Source organism: Nelumbo nucifera, chromosome 5, assembly GCF_055504915.1.
Source record: "Nelumbo nucifera cultivar China Antique chromosome 5, China Antique-T2T, whole genome shotgun sequence".
NCBI classification, from domain to species: domain Eukaryota; kingdom Viridiplantae; phylum Streptophyta; class Magnoliopsida; order Proteales; family Nelumbonaceae; genus Nelumbo; species Nelumbo nucifera.
The window spans coordinates 15399892-15426109 of record NC_142653.1 but is presented as its reverse complement, the minus strand read 5'-3'; the positions used below and the strand labels follow the sequence as shown (position 1 = coordinate 15426109).

General features: G+C 37.6%; 1 protein-coding gene across 4 annotated transcripts in view; it reads right to left on the bottom strand.

Moving 5' to 3' along the window:
- Nucleotides 1-25971, bottom strand: part of ISA3 (isoamylase 3) — an 82693-nt gene extending 56722 nt beyond the window's left edge. The window contains exons 1-11 of one of the 4 annotated variants that reach the window (XM_019198910.2): nt 25836-25971; nt 25106-25485; nt 24257-24311; nt 23978-24046; nt 21335-21489; nt 16508-16589; nt 15232-15468; nt 14696-14800; nt 11473-11577; nt 10700-10834; nt 10503-10589 (exon numbers count right to left, since the gene is read on the bottom strand). In XM_019198910.2, the coding sequence (XP_019054455.2) occupies nt 10503-10589; nt 10700-10834; nt 11473-11577; nt 14696-14800; nt 15232-15468; nt 16508-16589; nt 21335-21489; nt 23978-24046; nt 24257-24311; nt 25106-25254 (1179 nt within the window). In that variant the 5' untranslated portion in view covers nt 25255-25485; nt 25836-25971. Of the gene's footprint in view, nt 1-10502; nt 10590-10699; nt 10835-11472; nt 11578-14695; nt 14801-15231; nt 15469-16507; nt 16590-21334; nt 21490-23977; nt 24047-24256; nt 24312-25105; nt 25486-25835 lie in introns of those variants that run through there. The other 3 variants (XM_088887711.1, XM_019198918.2, XM_019198916.2) reach the window with 3 other exon arrangements.
- Nucleotides 25972-26218: the final 247 nt, after the last annotated feature.

Below are 26218 nucleotides of genomic sequence, written 5' to 3'. Positions count from 1 at the left end.
ATCTAAAACCAAAAGGTAAACTTATTCTTCTTAACTAAGACCTATTTATATTGACCTTCACAAGACTGATTTATATGATGCAAATATTTCTCCAGCCATAGTCAAGGAAGAGAAGCTTTAGTAACTTACCTTTTCAACAAAAAATTTCCTCGGTAAGATTGTAGATGAGCACAAACTCAAACTGGTGTTGATCAAATATAGTTCTCAACGAAAGCAAGCTCATGACAGTTTTTCCTTTTTTTCTCTTTGTGGGGTTGGGTAGGGTGTTTGGAGATGTATTAACACCTAATGGAGATAGTGAAGATGTATTGAGCATTTTAGACAGTAAAGCTTGTAGATAGATGGTTGTGGGAAAAGTATCATGCCATGGGAGATCTGAGAAATGTAGGGGGCCTCTCTACTCACTAGAGTGAATCAGACATATGAAAGGAAGGGCTCCCAAGGTACAAGAAGATGTAAAGATAATGAATAACCGGTATGTTATCAGTACCAAATTTCCAATCTTTGGGCTAGCTAAGTCTGACCAGCCAAGAGATGTAGAGGGGATGGAGTCTTACCACCAAGAAGAGTCTCTAACCCTTCAAATGACAGAAAAGTAGTGAAGCACAAATTTCAATAATTTTCTTTGAAGTTGAAAGAGATCATCACATTGTTTCATATGATAGTGTTATCAAAGTGTCAACTAGCTAATAACTAGTTGACCAACTAGTTAGTTGAGGGCCAGACTAACTGCATCACCAACAAGTCAGTTGGTGCTCATGGTACAACCTCTTAAGATGACTATCAACTAGGGATTAACAAGTAGTCGTCCTAGTCACCCACAAGAGGGTGGGCCTTGGCACAACAGTTAGGTTGCTCCATTGCGACCTGGGTGACCAAGGTTCAAATCTTGGAAACAAACTCTCTGTGTATATCTAGGGGTAAGGCTAGGGGTAGATTCAACCCAAACCAAGCCAAATAACTGGCTATTCGAGTTCAGCTAGGCATAAAAACATCAGGCTTGAATTCAGGCTTGAGCTCGATTCAAGCTAGAGACAAAAGTTCAAATTTGGCTCAACTCAAAAGCTCGTATGTTCAATCTCGACTCAGCCCAAGTTCGATGGTGAGCCAAACTTCATATAAAAAATAAAAAATTATTTGTTATTATATAATTTAAAATATTATATATTATATAATCTTGATTAGGCTCACAAGCAGAGCTTCATTAGGCTCGAGCTCGGCTCAATTAGCAAACGAGCCTACATATTGGGCTTGAGCTCAGCTTAAACTGAGCCAAATCAAGCTTTCCATGAGCCTAGCTCGAATAGCTTGTGAAAAGCTCAGTTTATATCCCCCTAGGTAAGGCTACATACATTTGTCCCTCCCTAGACCTTGCATTGGTGAGAGCCTCATGCACTAGGCTCCCCTTTTTAATTATTTGAAACAATACGCTATTGCTTAATATTTGTGATGGAATCATAAACATTTGGCTGATGGTATATATAATAGAGAAAAAAAGGAATAAATAAAAGAAGACAATGGAGAAGTAAATTTAAGCTTCCTTCCGATCAATGCAGTTCTGGTATGAAGTTTCCACAAAAAAAGGGAGAATCAAATAGTCAGGATTGCACTCTTTCTTTGGAAAACAAAGGTTGTAATTCCCTACCCCAAGATAGGCTTAACATTTTTATGTTTACAAAACAAAGACTATGTAGAGAACACTGATGTGGGCCCCACAGCTACAGTCCCACTGTGTTCGTAGGGTAGAAGATGTTCTAGTCTGCCTAGGGTTAGCTATTGGTCATTTAATTGTTTCAGTTGTTATTTATTTCAGTCTTATTTTTTGCTCTATTTGTTATGTAAAGACTAAGGGCAGATCTGTCCTTTCCATGTAATGAGCATAACCTATAAATATTAATTAAAGTGGCGGCGGCAGAACATTAAGCTTCTGCTCCTCCTTTCAACTCTTGTGTTCTACTGCTTCTCCTCCCTCTTCCTCTTCTTTCCTCTTACCTTTCTTCTTATTTTCGATCCTGAAATCCATTAGGGTTCAAGACTGATAACAGTCCTGAACTTCTACTTGGTATCAGAGCTAGGGTTTCTCATGTGAGTCTAGTCCAGCCGACCACATGAGAACCATCTAAGGCTGGAAGCAGAGAAAGCAAAGTTCTTTGACTGGTTCTTGGAGATCTCCAGAGGATTAGCAGCTGTTTGAAGAAGTGCCACAGTTGCAGCGAGTTGGTGATCAGGAAGAATCAGAGAAGGCTAGGGTTCGGGTAACCTTGGTAGGCAGCGAACTGCATCCTATTGTAAGTCTTTTATTTTCTGAGAGAAGTAATATCAGAGAAGATAGGTTGGACCTATCCAGCAAGGGTGGCCGAACCACTCTAGGGTTTTATCTCTCTATTCTCTAGGGTTTTGTCTTATCCCTGCGGCAAACCCTAGTATTGGACTGAACCTTGTGATCTTATCCCTGCGGCAAACCCTAATAGTTCTCCTCAACATTGATCAATTTTAGGGTTTCATATTAACCCTAATACAAACCTTATCCGTACGGTACTGTCTGGAGTGTACGGCTTTTAGGACTGATTAAAACCTCAAATTGGCTTCAGCATATCAGATTGTTCTTCAAACAGTTTTTCAGTTTTCTTTTGGGGTTTCGAACACTTCTAAAGGGGTGAAAACAGTTCGGCCTGTTGCTGTTGTGTGTGGCTATTGATTTCAGATCAGTTTTATACATGTTTCATGCACATCTACTGTGAGTACAGATTGGTTCTATACTGATTTTGTGATTGTGGCTGGTAGTCCTAGTGCTGGTTTTGACTGTAGTAACCCTAATTTTGAGACTTCTGGTTCTTGACCGAAATGGAGTTTAAGAATTCGGCAGAAGGCAGTTTTGGGAACAGCAGTTATGGTGGTGGTTCTGAGACAGGTTTTCAGATTACAACCGTAAAGCTTGATGGATCAAACTATTTGGAATGGGCCCAATCAGCCATGATGGCTATTGGGGGAAGGGGCAAAGTAGGGTATCTCTTGGGAGATGTGGCAGAACCTTCCAAGGGAGACCCTATGTATACCAAGTGGGTCCAAGAAAACTACTTGGTTATGACATGGCTCTGTAATTCTATGCAGCCCCATATCAGCCGAAATTACTTATGGGCAAAGACAGCCAAGGAGATATGGAATGTGATGAAAGAGACTTACTCCCAACCCCTTAATGTTGCCAGAGCATATGAATTGAAATGTGAGGTGAATTCCCTTAAACAAGGAGAGAAACCGGTGTCGGTCTACTTCTCTACCTTGAAGTCCCTGTGGCATGAGATTGATCACTTAGAGACTCTTGAGTGGGAGAGTCCCAAAGATGCTCAGATACATAGAAAGCACATCGAGACAAACAGAGTGTTTGAGTTCCTAGCAGGACTGGATTCAGAATATGATATTGTGAGGCAGCAGATTTTGACCAGAGATAGTGTGACCCTCTCAGGCATACTCCTTAGTGCACAGTGAAGAGACCAGGAGGAAAGTCATGATGCAACCTCAGCCGCTTACACCTGCCTTGGTAGCTGTCAAACCCAAAACAGAGGGTGATTCAGAGAGGGACAGAAAGAAGGAAGATAAAAGGGATGTGGTGTGTGAGCATTGCAAGAAACCTAAACACACAAAAGAAACATGTTGGAAGTTGCATCCACATTTGGTCCCGGCAAAGTTGAGAAATAAAAAGGGTAATGCTCATGTGGCTATGACTACTGATTCAGCATCCTCATCTGGCACAAGAGGCACACCATTAGAGACCTTAACTGCAGTTCGGGCTGCTCTAATACAATTGGAGAAGGAAGTTGGCAGTTCAGCTCAGTTACCGCAGTCATCGTCAGCCTCGGCCACATCGGCCTTTGCACACTCAGGTACTCGAGCCTCAGCCTACCATGTCTCCGCTCCAGGTACTACTGAACCTTGTTGGGTAATAGATTTAGGTGCATCCGACCATATGACTAGCTTGCCCTCTTTGTTTACTACTTATTACTTATCTTCTGGTAGGAATAAAGTATCTATAGCTGATGGCTCTCTTGTCCCTATTTCTGGCAAGGGTGACATCAAACTGTCGGATACTATATCCTTGTCCTCTGTCTTGCATGTTCCTAAACTGGATACTAACCTCCTTTCCGTTAGTAGTATTGCCAAACATTTGAACTGCTCAGTAACTTTCTTTCATGACCGATGTGTTTTTCAGGACCTGGAGACGAAGAAGGTGAATGGGACTAGCCATGAGACGAATGGGATCTATCTGCTCGGGGAGAGTTCTCGTCGGAAAGAGTCAGTGGATAAGAAGTTACTTGTTTCTCAGGTTGTGAGTCCGGTTATGCTTTGGCATAACCGATTGGGTCATTTATCTTTTCGGTCCTTGAAGAGTCTGTTTCCTACTTTGTTTGAGTCTATTGAGTCATCTCAGTTGAAGTGTGAAAGTTGTGAGTTTGTTAAACATTGTAGAAACTCTTATTCATTGAGTAATAAAAGGAGTAATAGTTCTTTTGATATTGTGCATACTGATGTTTGGGGGCCATATCACATTCCTTCTATGGGTGGGTACAGGTATTTTTTGTTATTTGTTGATGACCACACCCGGTTTTCTTGGGTTTATCTTATGCGTTCACGAGATGAGGTGCCTGCTCTGACCCAAAACTTCCACCAAATGATCCTAACCCAGTTTGATGCCAGGATCAAAGTGCTTAGATCTGATAATGCAAAGGAATACTTTGCTAAGCCATTGGCATCGTACCTCCTTAATCATGGGGTTATCCACCAGAGCACTTGCCCTCATACACCTCAGCAGAATGGGGTTGCAGAAAGGAAGAATAGGCACATCTTGGAGGTGGCAAGAAGTATTATGTTTACCTCCAATGTCCCTATTCGCTTCTGGGGTGATGCTATCCTTACGGCGGTATATCTTATTAATCGGATTCCTTCCCGGGTTCTTGATATGAAACCTCCTTTTTCCCTTCTATACCCCAATGAGGAGTTGTTCACTATTACCCTCAAGACATTTGGTTGTACCTGTTTTGTTCAGCTTCTCGGTCCCTATCACTCCAAGTTTGAACCCAAGGCCTCCAAATGCATCTTTCTTGGTTATGCACAAACTCAAAAGGGTTATTGTTGTTATGATCCTGTCTCAGGGAAGAAGTTTGTATCCATGGATGTCACTTTCTTTGAGGAGACACCCTACTATTCTCGGGTCTCTCCTTCAGGGGGAGTGCAATGAGGACAGGGTTAATACTTTTGGGGTTGTTCCCTTACCTATTCCAGTTGGTGATGAGGGCTGCAGTAGCGAGGGTGGTCAGAGGGATCGGGAGTTGAGAGTCTATCACAGGCGATGCAGGCAGGTTGATCCCGGTCATTAGCAGTCCCGGCCAGCTCCAACCTCTTCCGCGGCTCCAAGTCCAGATATTACAGTCCCAAGACCCACAGAGACTCCTTCCATTGTTGCTACCTCACCCTCTGCAGATGACCTTGACCTTCCCATTGCCCTCCGTAAAGGAAAACGGCATTGCACCACATCTACAGCCCACTACATCTCCCAGTTTTTGTCCTATGATCGCCTATCTCCCTCCTACAGGTCCTATCTTACCTCCGTTGCTGATGTCCCTATTCCGAGAACAATGCAAGAAGCCCTATCAGTCTCGGAGTGGAGAGGTGCAATGCAAGTTGAAATGGATGCCCTGTTAAAAAATAATACCTGGGAGCTAGTTGACTTGCCCAAAGGAAAGAAACCAGTTGGATGCAGGTGGGTATTTACTGTGAAGCACAATGCGGATGGTTCCATTGAGAGGTACAAAGCTCGGCTAGTTGCAAAAGGGTTCACTCAGACTTATGGTATAGATTACTTGGAGACATTTGCCCCGGTAGCCAAGATGACCACCATTCGGGTTCTATTATCTCTTGCAGCAAGCTACACTTGGCCTTTGTACCAAATGGATGTTAAGAATGCCTTCCTGAATGGGGACTTGCTGGAAGAGGTTTACATGCAGTTGCCTCCTGGATTCTATGATACAGAGGCAGGTAAGAAGGTTTGTCGGCTCAATAAGACATTGTATGGTTTGAAGCAGTCACCTAGAGCTTGGTTCGACAGATTCAGACTAGCCCTTGGTTCGACAGATTCAGACTTGCAGGAAGAGGTTTACATGCAGTTGCCTCCTGGATTCTATGATACAGAGGCAGGTAAGAAGGTTTGCCGGCTCAATAAGGCATTGTATGGTTTGAAGCAGTCACCTAGAGCTTGGTTCGACAGATTTAGACTAGCCCTTGGGAAGTTCGGTTATGTACAGGCCCAGTCAGATCATACACTGTTCATCAAGAGGGTGGAGTCGTCACTGACACTACTTGCAGTATATGTTGATGATATTGTGGTGACAGGAAATGACAACCATGAGATTGAGTCCCTCAAACAGCTCCTTCAGCAAGAGTTTGAGGTGAAAGATCTGGGTACACTACGGTATTTTTTGGGTATTGAGGTTGCTAGATCTAAACAGGGGATCTTTGTCTCTCAGAGGAAATATGTTTTAGATCTCTTGGCTGAAACTAGAAAGTTGGGTGTCAAACCTACAGATACACCCATTGAACAGAACCACAGGATTAGTGCAGAGAGTGGGGAGTTGCTTGAAGACAAAGTTATGTTCCAGTGGTTAGTGGGAAAGCTCCTATATTTATGCCTCACCCGGCCAGATATCAGTTATGCCATTAGTGTTGTCAGTCAGTACATGCATTCTCCTAGAACCACGCACCTTCTAGCAGCAGAAAGAATACTAGCATACTTGAAGAGATGCCCGAGTAGAGGTATACTGTTCAAGAACAATGACCACATGAAGGTGGAAGTCTATACGGATGCCGATTGGGTTGGGAGTGTTGATGACAGAAGATCTACCTCTGGATATTGTGCTCTTGTGGGAGGTAACCTGGTCTCTTGGAGGAGTAAGAAACAGAGTGTTGTCTCCCGATCCAGTGCTGAAGCTGAGTACATGTCAATGGCTAATGGAGTGGCTGAAATTCTTTGGCTGAGATCACTACTTGAGGAGTTGGGTATTGAGTATGAGAAGCCCCTGATGCTGTATTGTGATAATCAAGCGGCTATTAATATAGCACACAACCTAGTGCAGCATGACAGGACTAAACATATTGAAGTTGATCGACACTTTGTACGAGAGAGGGTCTCATCACAAGAAGTGTGTCTCCCATACATCACCTCCAACATGCAGCTGGCAGATATCCTCACCAAAGTTGTACCACGGAAGAAGCTAGAGGCAGATCTATCCAAGTTGGGAATGATAAACATTTATTCCCAACTTGAGGGGGAGTGTAGAGAACACTGATGTGGGCCCCACAGCTACAGTCCCACTGTGTTCGTAGGGTAGAAGATGTTCTAGTCTGCCTAGGGTTAGCTATTGGTCATTTAGTTGTTTCAGTTATTTATTTCAGTCTTATTTTTTGCTCTATTTGTTATGTAAAGACTAAGGGCAGATCTGTCCTTTCCATGTATTGAGCATAACCTATAAATATTAATTAAAGTGGCAGCGGCAGAACATTAAGCTTCTGCTCCTCCTTTCAACTCTTGTGTTCTACTGCTTCTCCTCCCTCTTCCTCTTCTTTCCTCTTACCTTTCTTCTTATTTTCAATCCTGAAATCCATTAGGGTTCAAGACTGATAACAGTCCTGAACTTCTACTAGACTATAAAGTGTAAACTAAATTTTTTTTTTGATAAATGAGAGTAGTTTTATTAATTCAAAAAATAGCAGTACATTCAGCCTAGGAAGAGGCATGAGGTGTTACCTCCCCCTAGGACTGAGTCATAAACACTAAACAAACACAAGCCTGAAGCACAGTTACAAAGTGGCCCAAAACAGATCTCCCCTTGATATCCCTTCCTTGGCCAAAGAATCAGCCATTACATTTGCTGATCTGCTGGCCCACTGAAACCTGACTGACATATTCCTTGTCAGCCATTTAACTTTATTTAACAGATCCCCGTAGCCCCAACAAGCTGTCTCTGGACTTGTTAACCAGCCCACTACTACCTTGGAATCCCTTTCTACTATCAAATTATTCACTCCAAATTGACTGGCCATCTGTATACCTTGTACCGCTGCTAGTATCTCTGCCCTTACAGAATCACCAACACCCACCGGTCCCGAAAATAAAGACAACATGTTGCTATCTTTGTCTCTCAGAATCCCTCCTATTCCAGATGGCCCTGGGTTACCTTGGCAGCTACCATCAAAATTCAGTTTTACCACCCCATCCAGTGGGGATTCCCATTCAGCTTGTGATTTGTTCTTTGTGGAGACTGTAGAAGCCACTGCTGCCCAGTTTCTCCTTAAGTCATCAAAGGATGACACGCACAAATTGAGAAATGGTCCAAAGTGTAAACTAAATGTTCAGTATCATTCTTTTCCTGCATAGTTGTAAGTTGTAACCTATATTAACTTATTTATGAGATTGCATCAATATCTTAAACTTAGAACACATTTTTCTCATCAACTAGTCAGCACCTTAGCACCAACTAATCATCACACCAATTAGAGAGGACAAAAGAGAAATCACCTCACCGTCTTGATAATACTATTATATGATTAAGATAAGGCAACCATGTCTTGCACAAGTACCAAATTTACAAACAAAAAAAAGCATCTTAATAATATTCTCTAGCATACGCTCTTCCTCAAAATAGAAGTAGGAAGAATAGAGTTTATCTTTAAAAAAAAAAAAAAAATTAGGAAGAAGAGAATTAGAGCCATGAAAAAAGCTCATCAGGAAGCTTTGGAGATTTGAGACTAAAAGAGAAACTTTATAGAGAAAGCTTGTGGTCCTTAACTATGGGTGGCCCATTTGAATAGAAAACTAGGTCTGTATTATCACCTTTGCAGTATGTGCTAGGAAAAGTTGGGTTTTCATCACCTATTTGCCAAATGCACTAAATTAATAGCTTTAGAGGAAGACAAGTGAGGCAGAATTGGAGGTGCTGCTAGTTGCATCCAAGACTTTATCATTTATCACCAAAGCTCTGTACGTATTATAGGCAGTGTTTAGAACCATGGTGTTGCATTCCCATTTTGACTCCACCTAAGTGCCACATGGATGATTTGACTTCAACATATGAAAAATGCACTTGGTTGGGAAGATTAAACTAGAAATGGTTGTACTATTTTTTGCATTAAGTTATGTGCATTGTGGTGTTGGGGGAAACACCAAAAAAAAAACATTTCCAGAATTCCGTTGTCCTATTTGGCAACTAAGGTTTTTTTTTTCTGAATGGCACCTGGCACCTAAATATTTGAATCTGTAATAAGATATTGTGTTGTATATTTTGGGATAAAACATTTCAATTTCTTTATTTCCAATGTAATGATTGTTGAAACATTAAGACAGAAAACACTATGGTACCCAAGGCAATAGAAAGAATGCATAAATGTGTTTCATGGTTAATTAATTTGATGCATCTTTCATTAAGGCATTGAGGGGAGATTTATTAGGTCAAGGCTGTTTAAAGAAAGAAGGCTAAAAGCGGAGGCAAGGCTAAAGCCTCAAAATAGTCTATCAACAAAAAGAATGCATACAAAATTGATCTACATCCCTAATATAATACTGTAGAAAATTTGGCAGACTAACATTACAAGTCCCACTATTGAGGCAGACCCACAGATTGAACACTTAAACTTACAAGAATGTGAGCCCTTCAAATGCCAGTATTTGACATGTGATAGAAGCTTTTATTAAAATTCATTAAAGGAACAGATACAAGAAAGCAAGGGGAGAGGTAAACTCTCTTAGCCCTCCATTAAAAGAAAATAAAATTACAACAAAGCCCAAAACTAACTATCCCTTCCTACCCCTTGCAAGTGTATCAGCAAAAGAATAAGCATTTCACTTTACCCATTGCAACTTTATCTCCATGCCCTGGATCGGCCACTTAAACTTCTTTTTTTTGTTAGCAAATTTCCAAATACCATTCTCCTCTTTTTTGTAGCCAACTAATGACCAGCTTTAAGTTTCCTTCAACAATCAGCTTACTAATATTCATTTCTTCTGGTCTTTTTTATCCCTTCCATTACCGCCAAGATCTCAACTCTAAGTGAATCACCTATACTAATAGGGCTTGAAAATAAAGCAACATCCCTGAAAAGTCCTCCAATGCTTGTAGGTCTCCCTTGGTCATTTTTATTCTTTCCCTGCTTCAGTAGTCCCGTAATTGGATGGATTTTTTTTTTTTTGCCAAGTGTTTTTAGTGGCTTTTGTATAGGGTGTTTGGTTGGAAGAGTGTGGCATTCTATTTTCTCACACTCCTTCCTCCATATTAGGGCTATCATGCTACCTTTACCTTTTCCAAAATAAATTATTTGTAGTATATCAAAAATCTCATAAAATTGAAGTGAAATGATGACAGTCTTGAACTAAGATTTTAAATCATATTGTTTAATATTACAAAAGTAGAGAAATGATTAAGCACATATTAGAATTCTGAAAAGATCTCAAAAAGAACCTTATTATCTATGCCACGAAATGAGGTTGTGTAAGGATTCTTGTCATCAGCTTCATTTGTATGGTTATATACCACATCCAAAATGACCTGTAATAAGCCAGTAGATACCACTATCACATGGAAACCCTAGATGTACTCCATTAAAGTAAAGATATATCCAGAAGTTTAAGCCAGGTAAAATAAAAAACTTGACCTACCTCAATCCCAGCAGCATGTAAGGCTTTTACCATTTCTTTGAATTCCCGAGAAGCAGCAATAGATCCACCCCCAGAACTGGCATAGCGACTCATAGGAGCAAAGAAATTTATTGTAGAATAACCCCAAGTATTGATCTCCATGATTACCAAAACCCAAAGAATCAAAATTACATTGTTTTCCAGAACAAGTTCATTTAGAGAATTCAAAGAAAGAACAAAACCAATACTGCATGCAGATAAAGTGCAATTCATTTAGATAATAGAAATGGTATAGAGCATTTGAACCATGAAAGAGGGACTTACTCAAAAGATGCAAGGTTAAAGGATGTATAAATGAAATGGAGTGCCTGTTGAATGCTCCATTAAATTAAATCTTGAAAACAAAAAAAAAAGAGTTGTATAATAATTTTATTATTAGTCTGGGACTGAGCTTTAAAAAAACAATAAATGGACTTTCATCAATGAAGAAAGAAAACAAGTTTGGCAATAGGAAAAATATAGGTGTTGATCCATTCCTTTTGCAACCCATTGATGTAGAAAAAAAATATTTTGGGATCAACGCCCAAATAAGCCCAAATCATTAGACAAAGATTATGTTGGTAGGTGGGGAAAAGGAGATAACTTCTATGAAGGCAACAATTTAAAAAAAAAGTGCATGGTAAAGATAAATTCAATATGCAAACCCTGAGTCTTAGATAATATTATCAAGATAAAGAACATAACATAAATGGTTGACTTTTGTTTCTAACAATAAGTAAATGGTTGAAATTTACCATGTGATCTCTAGGGTTTGGACGCCTCTGAAATTCCAACTCATCAAACTCAAATACAGGTAAAAGTTCCACAGCATTGATTCCAAGCTCCAAAAGATGTGGGATCTTAACAAAGAAAGGGGAAAATGTCAGGGAAATTAGGCAATAGGTTAGAAAAAGTCAAATAGTATCCTTAGTGAATTACTGTAAGCATAGCACAACTGAGCTACATATAGATGAGTAAGAGATAAATAATAACTTGGGTATCATGCAGGAGATCTCCAAAGTTTGTGTCAAAACGAAAAAAATAATAAATTGTGAAGCTACTTAAAAATGTTTATCTCATCAATGTCAAAAGTCAAGATAGTGGAGCATGTTATGAAGATCAATGATGCAATAGATTACAAAACTAACTGAATGAACTATATAATGATCCAGTTACCATATCATAAACCAAAAAAGCAAATTAATTCCATATCATTAAGTGTAAATAAACAATTGAAAGACAATTACATATGTTCAACAATAACCATAACATTAAATATTATTCATAACAAAGGAGGATTGAGGAGGATATTGCCAATAGAATTAGAGTAGGATGGGCAAAATGGAGGGATGCACCCAGAGTCTTATGTGATATGCAAATCCCACTTCAGCTAAAAGGAAAATTCTATAAAACAGTTGTAAAGCCAGAAATGTTGTATGGAGTGTTGGGCAGTTAAGAAACAGCATGTCCAAAAACTGAGTTTGGAAGAAATGCAAATGCTTTGCTGGATGAGTGGTAAAATTAGAAAGGACAAGGTTAGAAAGTAAGGGATATGAAGGAACATAAGAGTAGCTCCAATCAGTTATAAAATGAGAGAGAGTAGATTGAGATAGTTTGGTCATATGCATACTTGCATAGAAGACCATCTACAGCACCTGTTAGAAAAAGTGATCTGTTACAAGTTGAGGGAGGACAGAAGAGCTAGGGGCAGAGGAGAAAAACCATTATGTACAAATTTACTATCCATGTTACTATTTACCACCTTTAATGAAAGTGACTAAGACTTACTTGAAACACTTCCTTATATACCTTCAATTCCTAACAAACAGTAAACAACAAGAAACTATTAAAGACACTGAAAATAGTCCCCACAGTTGGAGCTGCATCTAGCCTCTCTCTTTTGGGAAGTTGCCCCTTATTTTTGAATATAAATATACTTAAAAAACAAAAATAACTCAAAATTAAAAAAAAAAAGACAGATAAAAAAAACAAAAATTGACTGGCATGGAAAACCCCCTAAAACTTCAAATTTTGTGAAATTCACCATAGAGCCTCGATGGTGGGGCAACAAATCCTTTAAGTTCTCAGGTAAATATGTCAATGTCGATTTCTGATCCAAGTTTGACTAGCTTGCTGGATTTTCTGAGTCAGAAGAGAAGACTCTCACTCAAACTACAGTTCACACCATCTAATAGTCTTAAAACTTAGAGAAAGCTTATAGACTTTCTAATATTTTGTCTAACAAAGGATTCACTCAATTTGGGTGGCTGAGATTCAATCTGGAGCTGACTGAAAATTGTCTGTTCAGCAGCCAATCAAAAAAAAAAAAAAACATTGTCTGGTCAGCATGCTTTTTCTAGGAAATCTCAGACTTGCCTCTAACTTTAGACCTTTTCCCTTATCATCTGGTTCATGGGTACCATGATTAATAGGCACAGCAACTAATGTACAAGTATAGAGCCTATTAAAGCAGTCTAATTGTTTCAATATGGATCCCAATTTCAATGTAATTTCCTCTATGGAAGTTTTAAAACGTCCTCAGTGACAGTTTTAAAGGAAAATGAGATACTTTTTAGAGTCCACTTTAAATAGAAAAGGCTCTTAGTTATCTCTATCCAGCTTGACAAGTACTAAAATTTTACCATTTTTAGTGATATCTATTTTTATTGATAGTAGTTTTTGGATCTAACATTTATGACTTACTAATTCTAGCAAGTTTTAGGCAGAAATGTAAAACAAGGTTCTAGGAATCTTAAAATGTCAAATCCCAAAAAATAATCCTTGACGTATGGAAAGTCTATGACTATAGTCAAAGTGATGGATAGCATTCATTATTTTTATCATTGATCTTTCGTAAACAAGTAGTTAAATTATGTATAGTAAAGTGCTTTAAATGAAAGGACATGATTTCATATACAATACAAATCAATATTTTTTATTAGTAACAAATGTATTACTAATAGATTGAAGTTATAAAAAAAAGGATGGTGAGTGAACATCCTTCTACAATATAGCCTCTTACATGAAAAGGGCCAAATCAACTAAGCCTTGTATCAACAATATGGTCAAATACATCAATCTTGTTGCCACTCAACTCTGTTCAACCGGTCTAATCAGCCGGTCCGGTCCAATTTTCTAAACACTGGAGCCAAGCCTTGTCTATGATATACCTTTGGGCATCTTATGAAATGGACAGGATTCTTTTACAAAAATTCTGTCCTTCCAAGTTCCAAATACCCCCTAGTGTTGCAGAAGGAGAAATTCTCCAATAATATGACCCCCACAGTAATTCTTTTTTATCAATCAGTTCAAAAGCTATTATTATAAGACAAGATTGTAATAGTTAAGGCAATTGACTAAGGCCAAATCGGTCCTCTTAGGGAATCTGTATAGTGACAGTTCTTTGCCTATGTAATTCTTGAGTTCCCTTATGTGAGCCTTGATGCTGTTGTACATCTCCTCATGTATCAGTTTCTATCTTAATGAAATTCTGTTATCTCCTTTCCAAAGAAAATGACTAAGGAGTCTCCAATCCACATAATTATTTTTCTCCATCTAGTTGTATTGACCATATCCCCTTGGACCCCTTTACTTGTTAAGGGCATTAGATGAGATGGGTTAGCAACCTGAGCTCCTACAAAAAAGTAAACACCTCAATCTTTCTCAAGTGTGCACTAGATGGGACCAGTAAAAAAACCAAAAAGGTAAATGGGCCTTGTTAACTTTTTACCTAAATTTTCCAGTTTCCTAGGGTGACCTCAAAGGTCTAGGTCTTTGATCTTCTTAAATGCTAAAGCAACTCAAACAGTGAAAGAAAGTCTAAGTTCAACCTAGATAAAATATTAAAAAGATTAGAAGAACATAGACTTGATGGTCTTATCCTAAGAATTAGAGTGAAGTTCCATGGAAGTAACAAGACCCTGGATCCTTTTTCTTCATCTCAGATACCCTATCCACCTAAACTCAACAAACCAGTACCTTCTCAATCACCCCAAGGTAGCTGCCACGTATGTCTGGATCCAGCCCACTTGATTCATCAGCAGTAAATGAACGAACATTCATTTCATATATAACAAGATCTTTCTGCACATAAAGCACAAATATAAAACAAAACTGATGTCAGAACATAACAAGATGCACCAGACACAAGACACATGTAACTTGGATACAAATTCAAGGTGGTGAATGCAGCTACCCACAAAACCAATATATTGATTCATCCAATATGGTTACATGATGACAACACCAAAGAATACATTACATTGATAAATGGTTTTCAGTTAACATAAAAAGCACCTATTCAAAAATGTTTAGATTAACAGATATACATTAAAATGTTGTTTAGATTAATAGCAAAAGCAAAAGAAGCGTGCAAACAATCTGACTACTCACTTGGACATGCATCAAAGAGCAGATTGAACTTATACCTGATACAACAATCAGTCATGGAAAAAAATGTATATTTTAAATAGAACAATTGAAACAGAACCATACATGAAACTTATTTAATTTACCTCAGGAATGCTTGGAAATTTGTAATTTTCTCCCCAATCAAAAGGCAAGCTAGTAAAGTCATAAGTTCCAAGAAACTTAGACATCTTATCTTTGGAATCTCCAAAAAATCTGCGACCCTCAACTAGTTTTGCATAAGGATCTATAAGGACAACACTGCTGTCAAATCGATGCCCTTGCTTCCATTCTCGAGGGCCATCAATACGATAACCATAAAGAACACCATGTCGAGGCAGGTCCTACATATCATGCATATTAAATGATATTAATATTTTAAAAAGTAAAACATCAACAACCGAAACATTGAACAAATTGGGCAAAGAAGATAATGCATTGGAACAATAGCATCATTAATCATTTATTTAGAACTGTATACTTAATTGTGCATACATCCCCTAAGACACCACATGTGGAAGTTGCAGAAAGAATTCTTAGGTACCTAAAGAAGTATCTAGGAATTGGCTTCCCATTTCATAAGCACAACCATCTGAAAGTGGAAATCTATACAGATGCCGATTGCGCAGGTGTTGTGGATGACAGGAATCTACAAGTGGTTACTGCACTTTTGATGGAGAAATCTAGTGACATGGAGGAGTAAAAAACAAAATGTGGTTGCAAGATCTAGTGCTGAAGCTGAGTATAGGGCTATGGCACAGATAATAAGGCAGCCATAAACATTGCTACTAACCCTGTCCTACACAACAGGACAAAACACATTGAAGTGGACAAGCACTTCATATGAGAGAAATTAGAAAAGGGTGAAATTTACACTCCATATGTTAACTCCAAGGAGCAGTTGGCCGATGTTCTCACAAAGGGACTTCCATACTTGCCACATAATGAGCTATGTGACAAGTTGGGCATGATAGATATATTCAGCCCAACTTGAGGGGGAGTGTTGTTAGAATGATTTGTTAGTTGTTTCGGCGGTTATAGTCTTTTATGCCATTAGTCTTAGGGTGTTTTCAGTTTGTTTATTGTTTTTTATTAGGGTGTGCCGCCAGGGGCAAGCATGTAACTTTCCCTCTTTTATTTTTATCTCATTAATATAAATAGAAAGCTGGGTGCCGCCAGCTAGGAGTTCTGGCTCCCAAACAGCCATTCTCTCTTCTCCTCTTCTCTTCCTTCTTCTCTCTTCTTCTTCCTTTCTTCTCTTCTTCATAGAATAAAACAAGGACAAACAATCCTTGCAAACAACAGAAAGACAGAAGTAAGGTAGTACATGTCAAAATCTGATTTCAAGATTACCTATATTTGAAAATCTATTATCAGGCCTACCTCCACAAATATGTGCCATATGTCCCCTGTCCTGTTCATTTGAGGATCCAAAGTTAGTTCCACTGCTGCAGAATCAAGTCTCCTGAGAAGTATAACAGTATGAGAGAGTTGAAGCTAACGAAAAAGGGGAGAGAGAAATCTTTTCAAGACCAATATGAATCAAATTTGTAGTAGAAAATGTTGTTTGGTTCACAGAAAAATCTACTAAAAAGGGTGTCAAGATTATAAGATCAAACCAAGATTTAGTAAGGGAAAGATAAGCAAAGTTGGAGTGTAGGGCATTGGCAAATGTGTGGACTACATGATTTAGGGTAGGGTAATGAGGGACAAGGTTGAATGATTAACTTTTTAGGTTTAAGAGATTCAATATTGGTTTCACTAACTAATCAGAAATGGTCTGACACAAAAGGACAAAAATTGTTGATACAGGAAATTTTCATTTTTTCTATATAAACTAAGGAAAGATGTAGGTGGATAAGTTTTAGTCTTATGAGGATATTGGATAAACTCATTAGATGAAGAATTTGTGGATTATGGCTACAATGGCTGCTTGGATATTAAAGTAATGATAGAAAAAAAAAAAAGAGTGAATCCGGAATCATTTAATGGGGACCTAAAATCACTCTGAGGGATGGGAACCATTCACCACTGTTAACAGAAGCTTTAAAAAATTTAATAAGTCAACTCATTAATGTATAAACACTCAATACATATTTATAGACTATAGACCAATACAAAGCCTAATAAAACTAGGAAACAGAAAATTAAGGAGTTGTCACTCCCTTACTTTAATTCAAAGAAAATTCAAAGGTTTTTTTTAGAAAAGGTAATGAATGATTGTTAATTCATCAAAAAAAGTGATACCTGAATTATCAAAAAAAAAAAAAGTGATACCTGATATGCAATCCTATCCTTTTCAAGTTCTATATAGTAACAGTACAAAGCCACCTGTATATTAACATTTTGCAAAAAGTGTTCCTTAGAGAACATGACAGACGCCTCTATTCTCTCTATAATTGAATTCCATATCCTGCTAAAGGTACATTTTGCCCCTAGAGGCAGGCCCAAACATTTTTTTGGCATTTTTCTTACCTCACACCAATGTTTGTCATATTTCTAGTCCTTCCGAGTTACCAATATGGCACAATGCACTCTCATTGAAGTTGACTTTTAGCTTGGACACCACTTCAAACCATCTAAATATGCCTAACAGGTTGAGGACCCACTCTTCTGATACCCTTAAAAAGAAAAGGGTATCATCTGCAAGCTGAAGTATCTCTATTTTTGTTCCCATTTCCATAAAGGATTGTCTTGCCTGACTCCTCTTTAACTTCTGAAACCAGACAGGGTTCCACTTAGGAGTGAGCATGAGTTGGTTCGGTCCAGTTCCAGGTTTTTGGAACCAGAACCTACCCTGTGAAGCTCAATTCCAAGGTCAGTTTTGGCCTTGACAGTTTCGAGGTTGATTCCAAGGCCTACCCATGGAACCTGTTCTTTCTTTACTCTCCCGCTTCAAAGAAAAATGAAACATGTCCTTTAAAAACTTGATTTTCAATAATGATAATATATAGTTTTAAAACTTATATTATCTTTATTGATTAAACTAAGTAATTTGATATGTAGATTATCATAATATATTAACATATGGTTAAAAATTTGTCATTATAATTTAAATTTTGTATATATTACCTTTTACATTCAAATATTAAAATGAAAACAAATTACCAAATCACTTAAGTAACCCAATGGTCAAGTGAGACCATGGCTTTTGTAACCATGAGTGCTTGGGTTCAAATCTTCATATCCTTAAAAATATTTTGGGGTTTATTTCAAGGCAAGTTCAGTTCCACCATGGCCACCCAAGGCTGGTTCATCGGGTTGGTTTGGGTAGGGTAAATCCCTAGACCCTAGAACCGACCTGGGTGGGGGTCAATTCCAAGAATTCGAAACGAGACCCTATCGGTTCAAGATCAGTTCGAGGTCGGTTCCATTCGGTTCTGGGTAGAACCTACCCATTTGCTCACCCCTAGTTCCACTTACTAAAATATTATTTTTAGTATTCAAATTCATTGGAATTACGTTGTACTTGAGATTTTGATAAACTTATTTTTCCATTTATAGTATATTTTTGTTTTATATTTAATTTTATAAATCTATGCCAATAATATATAAAATATATATGTATTTATCTATCAAAAAAACATAAATATATATATGTATTTACTGATAGTTCAATCAAATTGGATTCAAATCAGATATCTAGATATGTTAACTAATTGAATTCAAATCTATGCTTTACATATTTGTCAGACATAAGACCAAATTTAGATCTCTCGGATTATTTCAATCCAATTATTTGCAGCCCTAAATCCCATGGTTGCCACTTCTTCTCCTTGAGTCAGTTTGTTTGTTTGCATATCACCTAATCAACGATAAACAAAAGTCCCTTGTGAGTCTAAAATTATCATAGGCAACACCTTCATTCTTGAAGTGAGCACCTTAGCTTGGCCAAAATCTTATAGAAACTGCTTAGCAAGTTTATGTAGGGGTGCAAATGGATAGGATCATGATCCAATTCAATCCGAAATCCGATCCTATTTTGTTGGATTCAGATATATTCCTGTTGGATTTACAGATCAGATACTAGGATCTGATTGAAAATCAGAGCAAATTCGAATCAGCTCCTTATTTATTTATTTATTTATTTATTTATAAATATGTTTATATTGCATTTTTGTAATTTTATATTGTTTATTTTTTACATATATGATGAAAATAGTTGAAGAAAATACTTGTATTTTTTATTTTTTCTTTATATAAATCTGTTATATTTTAAAATTTTCAGATATTAAACCAGATCAGATCATATTCGGATATCCAACATTATTAACGGATTCGGATTTGAATCTGTGTTTATGAGATCCGGTTGGATCTTCTGATCGGATCGGGTTCAGATATACCCTGATTTGAATCCGATCCGATCCGTTTGCATCCCTAAGTTTATGGGTCTACAGTGGGTCTATACTCTTGAAGCTCCTCAGGACCCCCTTTCTTTTCTATAAGAGTGATGTGGTTTGCATTTAGAATTCTTTCAAGCTTGGAACAAAAGTCCTGGAATTCATTCATTACTTCATTCTTCAACACCTTCCAGCACTTCTCGTACAAGTTTATAATGAACCAATCAGTCTCTATCAAGGATCAAAATTTTGCAACATATGGTGTATTGGGTTGTTGATATATTCAGGTAGTAGTCAGGCCTAAGACTGAAACCCTGTAAAATTAAAAAAAAAAAAAGAACTAAAAAAATAGTTGTGTTCCTTTGTTTCACCCGATACACAAGTTCATGTGCATAAGGTTTTTTTTGGAGTAAAAAGAAATTTCATTAACCTTGATCCTTACTGATTTATCACCATCCATTTCTTTGATTGAATTCCAAACTTCCTTTTCTCAAAAGGGTTTCCAGCTCCTTGTGCCTCCAATAGCACTTCAAATCATAACCCTTCCACTCAATAGCCTGTAAACTAGTTATGCAATGACCCTGAAAATTTAAATGCAAACCAACTATAACTAGACAAATCCGATTATACACAAATTGTGAAATGAAAAAATTACCACTGGTTTCTAAACCTGTTCATGAGCCAGGGCCGGGCCAGGTATTACCAATTATCAACAGAAAATGTCCAAGCCCAAGCTCGGCTCAATAATCAGGCATATTATTGAGCCTGAAGCCCAGTCTGAAGAGGAAGTAAAACTGCATAAGTATTGAGACTCAAGCAAAATTTATTATATGTTACTAATATATATAATATTATTATATATTACTAATAATAATATACTAGTAAATGCTAATATATATAACTGCAAAAGTAAATTTGAGACTCAAGCAAAATTTACTATTTGTTACTAATATATATAATATTATTATATATTACTGATAATAATATATTAGTAAATGCTAATTATATATATATATATATATATTACTGAATGCTAAAATATATGCTTTATTATATGTTACTATTTACCGATATATATTTTCATTATTGTTAATTGTCAATAGTTTTGTAATCTAACCATGTTGCCACAAGGGCACTTAGTCTTTTTCCCTTCTTTTTTCTGTATTGGGTTGCCCTTATTATAAATAGAATGGCTGGCGCCACCAGCCCACCTTTTGGCTCTCAATCAAACTTCCTCTCTTCTCCCTTCTCTTTCCTCACATTCTATTGACTTTCTACCATGATAATAATTATATATAATATTTATTGGGTTGGGCTCAGGTTTTACTTGCCCATATACTTACAGACCGAACCCGAGCCCGAGCCAACAGGCTTCAAAATATGTTCCCAAGCCCAACAAAGAACTGGTCGGGCAAGGCAATCCCACCAGGCTACCCAGCCCATGAACAGGTCTACTGGTTTCAAATTCAGCCTAAATCCCAACTACCACTTTGTGCCATATCAACACCATTTTATGGCAATCTTCCTTCTAGAGAATTTTCAGTCGTGCTGGATGAATCCTATCATGTAATTTCCTAGTTGGCGTCAAAATCAAGCATATGGAGATTATTTTTACATATACAATGAATGGCAAAAGTTCTAGCACACACATACACATGGTTGAGTGGCACATGTTTATACATGTAGAAGAGGCGAGAGAGTGGAGAGTAATGAGTGCTGAGAGGAAAATAAATGGACTAAAATCTTGGGTTAGTCATTTGGACGTGGTCGAGAAAAGTACCAGCACCATATGGTAAAGATATGAATGATAATACCAAGTGGCAAGAGTACTTTTGGTAAACTACAATTCACAATTGTTTAGAAACTACACCTTCCAGGAAGTGATAAGCAAAGCATGACTGCAGTTGCATGTTGTGAAAAGATAGCAAAGTTGATTCCATTTTCCATTTCAGATGCTCCAAGTGGAAAAGCTTGGCCTGGAGAGACTTTCATTGGTACGTTGAGTTCAGACCTTTCAGCAGCTTCCTTATACAGTTAACAAAAAGAAGCATTCAGTTATATAAACCAATATGTTTATATCATTGTCTTCAGTCTAGTAAATCCACATATGCAACTCTAAAGTAAGATATCGAGCACAATTCCTCATTCACCTTTTAACTATTTGAACCAAACAAAACCATAAAGAAGCATTTAGGACAACATAACAATTATCTCCATTTGGAAGTAAGAATAAACTGTTGCAACAAACCTTCATAACAAAGTGCAAAGTAGGCAAACATTAATATGAAGTGTTTGACACAGAAACCTTGAAAACCCAAGAGGAAGAGAAAGAGATGACTATTGATCAAGTTAGTAAAATAGAAAAAGAAAGTGATACTGAAAAGATAGCTCTAACTGAAATTCAAGTTAGCAAAACTTTGGGACTATTTTTTCTGGGAGGGGAAGATTTTGCAATAAAAACTTTTGGAGTTTGAAAAGAAGCATGTTATGGGAAAGGCTAGTTCTACTGTAGAAGTTTGATTATATTCAGAGGGTCATTGGTCAGATCACATCCACGGCTTGAGGCATTAGGAGGAGAGTTTTGGGTCTTTTGTGATAGTCGTGGATCATGGGAGTTGAGGTTTTCTGTTTGTCTAAGGTGGGGGTGGAGGAAAGTTGTGGTCTGGGCTTTAGGTGGGCAATTGATTGGGGGGGGGTTGAGTTGTTTCTTTCTTTATATTTTGGGTCATACCTTATCACCTTTCTTGTAGTTTCCTTATTTCTTAATAATATTGCCTTTTCATTTATTACCAAACAAGTATTGCAACTGGAAACAAGCTATGAAACCTATGTGCATTAGCACTGCCGCATGATGGCCAAAATGGTAATTTGACATGGCCTGATGCTGAACTTGTTCAAGATGCTTTATGTTGTATCTTGTAAAAACAGAGGAAAAAAACTAAACCTTCTTTATTCTTCAATTTGATCCTGTATCTTGTACAAACAGAGGATAAAAACCTGTTCAGAAGGGGAGTCAGTTTCAAAGTTGGGGATGGGAGAAGGACCAGGTTCTAGTTGGATCCCTGGACTGGGGAGATAACTCTTAAGGAACTATTTCCCACTCTGTTCAGTCTGGCTGTAGATAAAGAGGCATTGGTAGCTGATACCTTTGTGTTGAGGGACAGTGCTATATGCTGGGTTCCAGCCTTTAGAAGGGATTTCAATGACTGGGAGATTTAGAAGGTTGGAAATCTCCTAACTTTGCTTCAGTCTCAGGTGTTGAATCTGCAATAAGAGGATTCCTTAATATGGAGATGGAACAGAAGCAGAGAGTTTTCAGTTAAATCCTTCTACAACTCCATAGTGGGTGGGCCTGAAGCTCTCTTTCCTAGCAGGGCTATTTGGGGGATTGTGGCACCCTCCAAAGTCAAGTTTTTTGTTTGGGTGGCAGCTTTAGACAAGTGTCTCTCTAAAGAGATGTTGGTGAAGAAAGGTTTTAATTGTAATGATCTGAGGTGTAGTCTCTACGGTGTGTTTACAGAATCAATAAACCATCTGTTTTTACACTGCAAGTTTGTTACAAAAATCTGGAACCACTTCTTAAGAAGTTTGAGTTTAAGCTGGTGTATGCCAACCTCAGTTAAAGCATGCCTGGAAGGGTGGCAGATTCAATGGATGACAAAAAAAGGAAAGAGGTGCTGGTCTGTTATTCCCCTAGCAATTTTGTGGGCAGTATGGACAGAAAGGAATAGCAGGGTTTCTGAGCTGAAATCCTCTTCAGAAGAAGAAGCCATCAATTCGGCTTTAGGCTTCGATAGAATTCGGTTGCCTATTCTTGCTGACTTTAAAGAGGTTACTTCTGACTGTAATTTTTTGAGAATGGCCTTCTTTTGAGGTCCTGCTGGCTTTTTGTACAACTTCTCATTGTACAAAGGACCTTTTCATTAATATAACTATACTTTACCTTTTGCTCAGGAAAAAAACAGAGGATAAAAACCAAACCATCTTTATTCTTCAATTTGATCCTTAAATTCCCAAACTTGAAAACTAAGTTCAACTCTGATTTCTTTTGTTAATTTCTTGAGTCTTTCCTTGTCATTTCCTATTACTTTAGTGCTCCATAAACAGTCCTTGCTTGTGAATCAATAACCATCCTACTAGCACTGGCCTAAAGCCCCTTCTTGAACCTATTGAAGCCCTAACCAACTAGCTTGACTGCCAATCATTCGAGTCCCTTAAATTTCAGTCTACTTACTCTATCTATTTTAGTTTAAAATGAAACAAGCAGAACTTTCTATTAGGTTATCCTATATCTGTGTTTAAGATATGACAACTTGTACATGAAGTTTATTGGTGCAAAATTTTTTTTAAAAAAAAGGAACAGTACAAAGAGATAGAAAACCATGAGTAAAAGACTCAAGAGTTTTAAAAGTTGTGAAACATTTAAAATTATTATAACCAACTTGGAAGTGCAAGGCTATGAAGAAAATATGATCTAAATATATGTATCATTGCAAGTGAAAGAAAAAAGTACCTCAATCACAGTTTCTTGAGCATGGCGCTCATAAACATTTGTAACTTTATATTTGGCACGACCACTTACCTAACATATGCCAAGAATAAGGTCATTTATACAATACTCATATGTCTGTATGCACATAAAGCATTTATAGATGCCTTCAACAAAAAAAAAAAAAACATTTATAGATGAAAAGAAATCATTAATATTTATCGAGATGTTGGAATACATATACATATACATACATATATGTATGTATGTATGTATGTATGTATGTATCGAGATGACACATGCCTCATTGATGAGACTTCGCTTACTGCTTTGAAGCATATTCTTGCTTGACCTTAATCTGTAAAAAACATTTGAAATAACATAAGAGACTTAAAAAAAGTATCCAATCAAAATAAAATTGCAAAACTAGGAGTCAATGAAAACTAGTTAGAAGGCAGGTAAGAAATCATCCAACATAATTTAAATTTCTTTCATGATGAGGAAAAAACAATCCCTACTTTGTTTTGCTTTCATCAAAGGCCTGACAGCAAATTCAATGAATTACAAGTCCCCAGAAACCTCTCCGGGAAAATTATCCATTTATTTCACTTTCCCTTTGCTGTAGACGTTTGACGCATAACATTAATTCATTAAAAGTATCTTATGATTTTATGGATTTAAAGCCCGCTTACTGATCCATCCATGTAAGCTGTAGAAGATTTTGTTTCTTTTCTCTCTCCTTTTTTTTTTGGGGGGGGGGGATCTGGTTTATCTCCATTCCATGTCTGCAATTCACATTCCCTTTGCTTTTTCGTCTTCAATTTTCAACTTTGCAATACACTGTATTCTAATTCCCAAAAGCACGTGTTGCTCTTGCATGAATTTTTCCAAGGTTCAGCAATGAATTTGTCCCACCTTCTTATCTTCCTCTTCTCTATTGCTATTTTATGCTAAAAAATGGAGGGATGGAAAAGGTTCGACAATAACGAAAAAAGAAGAGTTCCGTGTCCTAATAACAATGAATATGGTAATAAACAGAATGGAATGGCGGAACAGGACTCATTTAGCCGACGCATAAGGCTTACATGATGATGATTTACGTTTAATTCCACTAAACAAAGAACAGCGACTTCAAAATTAAACCAAATTTACCCCATAGGGAAGAGACAACAAGCTCCAACTGGAGAACAACTATGTTTACTCGAAGCAGCAGAAGCGAATAGAGGAAGCTTGACCTTCGAATAACGTATGGGCGAGTAGGGCATCTCTATCCCTTGCTGCGAGTACAATAGAGCATCCATGAAAAAGAGAAGAACAAAGAACCAGAAAGAGAAGAGTTTACGAATCTCACATGGAAAGAAGGAGAAAGGGAATATATAGGGAGAAAACCAAATAAAAGTGTCTTTCCCACGTGAACAGATGCTGGGTTTTTGTCCTTTTCAGGCCACGTGTTCCTCTGCTTGTAGGAATATGCTGAGAAACCACGAGAATGAAGGCTGAATCCTACTTGGTTTCACTTCGGAATCCGATCCCTGTTGAGCGCAACGCAAATCGTTTTAACTGCCAACACTGACCGTTGCTGAAACATACTCTGAAATTTGTTAAATAGTTTTCAAGAAAAAAAATGTAAATTGCCGAAACCTAGCCTGAAGTTTTGACAGTTACTGAGAATCTGAGACATACTCTGAAATTTGTTAATAGTTTTCAAGAAAAAAAAATGTAGATTGCAACATAGCATGAAGTTTTGACAGTTGCTGAGACATACTCTGAAGTTTGCTAATAGTAATCAACTCCCCTTAGTACACCCTTCCCGTTACAATCCACTAATGAAAGACGGAAAAGGACTAAAATACCCATTCCCTGATTTTTGTTCTATTTTTACCTTCCCAAAATGGCCTTTATCTTGCCTCAGATACAATGCTGACGATGCTTGTTTGTTCTCTGTCGTCTTCTACCGAAAAAGGTTGGTTCTCTGTCGATCCAACCCTTAAAAGCCCTCCCAAAACATCCCTGCTCCCTCTCCAAGTATTGTATCAGATTTGAAGTTTTTATTATCGTTCTGAGATATCCAAAAGTGAAAACTTTCAAGTCCGGGCCGGGGCTCGGTAAAATGGGCCCATTCGGGAACTGTTCATCGATGCTCTTGTTTGTCAAATACTGGGTGCCAGTGCTACGGCTATCGAGGGAAATGTTGCTGGTGTTTTTCAATGTCCATGTGCAACAAACAAGAGAAAAAATATATATATAGAATTGAAGCTATGGTAT